We start from the raw sequence: 1,279 nt of genomic DNA on the forward strand, positions 1-1,279 counted from the left end.
ATGAAATAAGCTTTGCAAATGAAATTATTTTGTATTTTATGCAAGAATATTTTTTGTTATCATTTAAAGATTTTGAAAGTAGTAAACTAAAAGAATAAAAAACTAAACTTCATCAATTCATGATTGCAAATAATTGTACTGATGGTTGAAATGATGATGATGAAATGAGTATTTAATTAGTAATATATCGTTTAATCAATCAATTTCAACTGGAATTTTAGGTTGAAAATAGAGATCAACAGCATACTCAAAATGATGATTTGGTATCTGTAAGAAGTGATGGATTACAGGGTGTTACGTCAAGTTTCGGTTTAGGTTCTTTTTTTATTTTCTTTCTTTCGTTCCATTCCATTTCCTATTTATTTATGTAATTTATTTCAGATTTAATATAATCATATAATTTACATTATTATTCAATTAATTCACCGTCATTATTCGTACAATTAATATGATATTGTATGATAATATCAGCTGATTTGTTTTGTTTTACGCAAAATTTTTCGAAAAAAATTTTCAACCAAAATTTTAAAATTCCAAATTTTCAAAATTTTCCAATGAAAAAGATAAAAAAATACCGCAATATTTAGGTCGCAATTATCACCGAAATCCTGCATCATTCATGCGTCATGGTATTGGCATGAATCATGCTCAACAAACTACAAGGTAAGCATTTCCTTCAATTTTGTTGCATATTTGTGAATTTAAATTTGGTTTAGTTCCTTCAAATTTCAATTTCAAAGGAGATTGTTGCGATTGTTGTTTAAAACGCACCGTTTTAAACGATAAATTATTTCAAAATTTTTAAATGACAAATTTTTCAAATGACAGATTGTCTCAACTGATCGACTATTTGATGGAAAAGACTGGAAATGAAGGAATGAAAAAAAAAAGATTGAGAATGAAATGGAATAAAACTCGCATACTTTCTCTAATGGCTTTTAGTTCTTTTTAAACTTTCATAAATTCCTTATTTACTCCTTTTTTTAAAACTTTTTTTCCTCATTTTCATGAACAAACAAAATAAAAAGAAAAATTGTAATATATTCTGAAATTGGAAAAATTACATTAAAGAAAACTTTTTGATTTAATATAAAACTTATCAAAAAATTGCAGATTTTTGTTAAGATTTAAAAATAAAGCAATGAGAAAAAATTGGCAATAATAGCTTAATGAAATTTGAATAAAATTGCGAATCTCAAGATTGTTATGTTTTGAATCTCGAGAAAAAAAATTTTAAGAATCTCTGATAAATTAACTAAATCGATTGTTAATTTAAATC

General features: G+C 24.6%; 1 protein-coding gene across 1 annotated transcript; it reads left to right on the forward strand.

The window, feature by feature from the left end:
• Positions 1–221: 221 nt before the first annotated feature.
• LOAG_10768 (hypothetical protein) lies at positions 222–663 on the forward strand (the record flags this gene model as incomplete). Its single annotated transcript, XM_003146292.1, has 2 exons — positions 222–315; positions 588–663. Coding segments are annotated over 2 exons (168 nt in total), but the record flags the coding sequence as incomplete, so codon positions are not given.
• Positions 664–1,279: the final 616 nt, after the last annotated feature.

The sequence above is a fragment of the Loa loa genome, assembly GCF_000183805.2.
Source record: "Loa loa unplaced genomic scaffold supercont3.392, whole genome shotgun sequence".
Taxonomy (NCBI): domain Eukaryota; kingdom Metazoa; phylum Nematoda; class Chromadorea; order Rhabditida; family Onchocercidae; genus Loa; species Loa loa.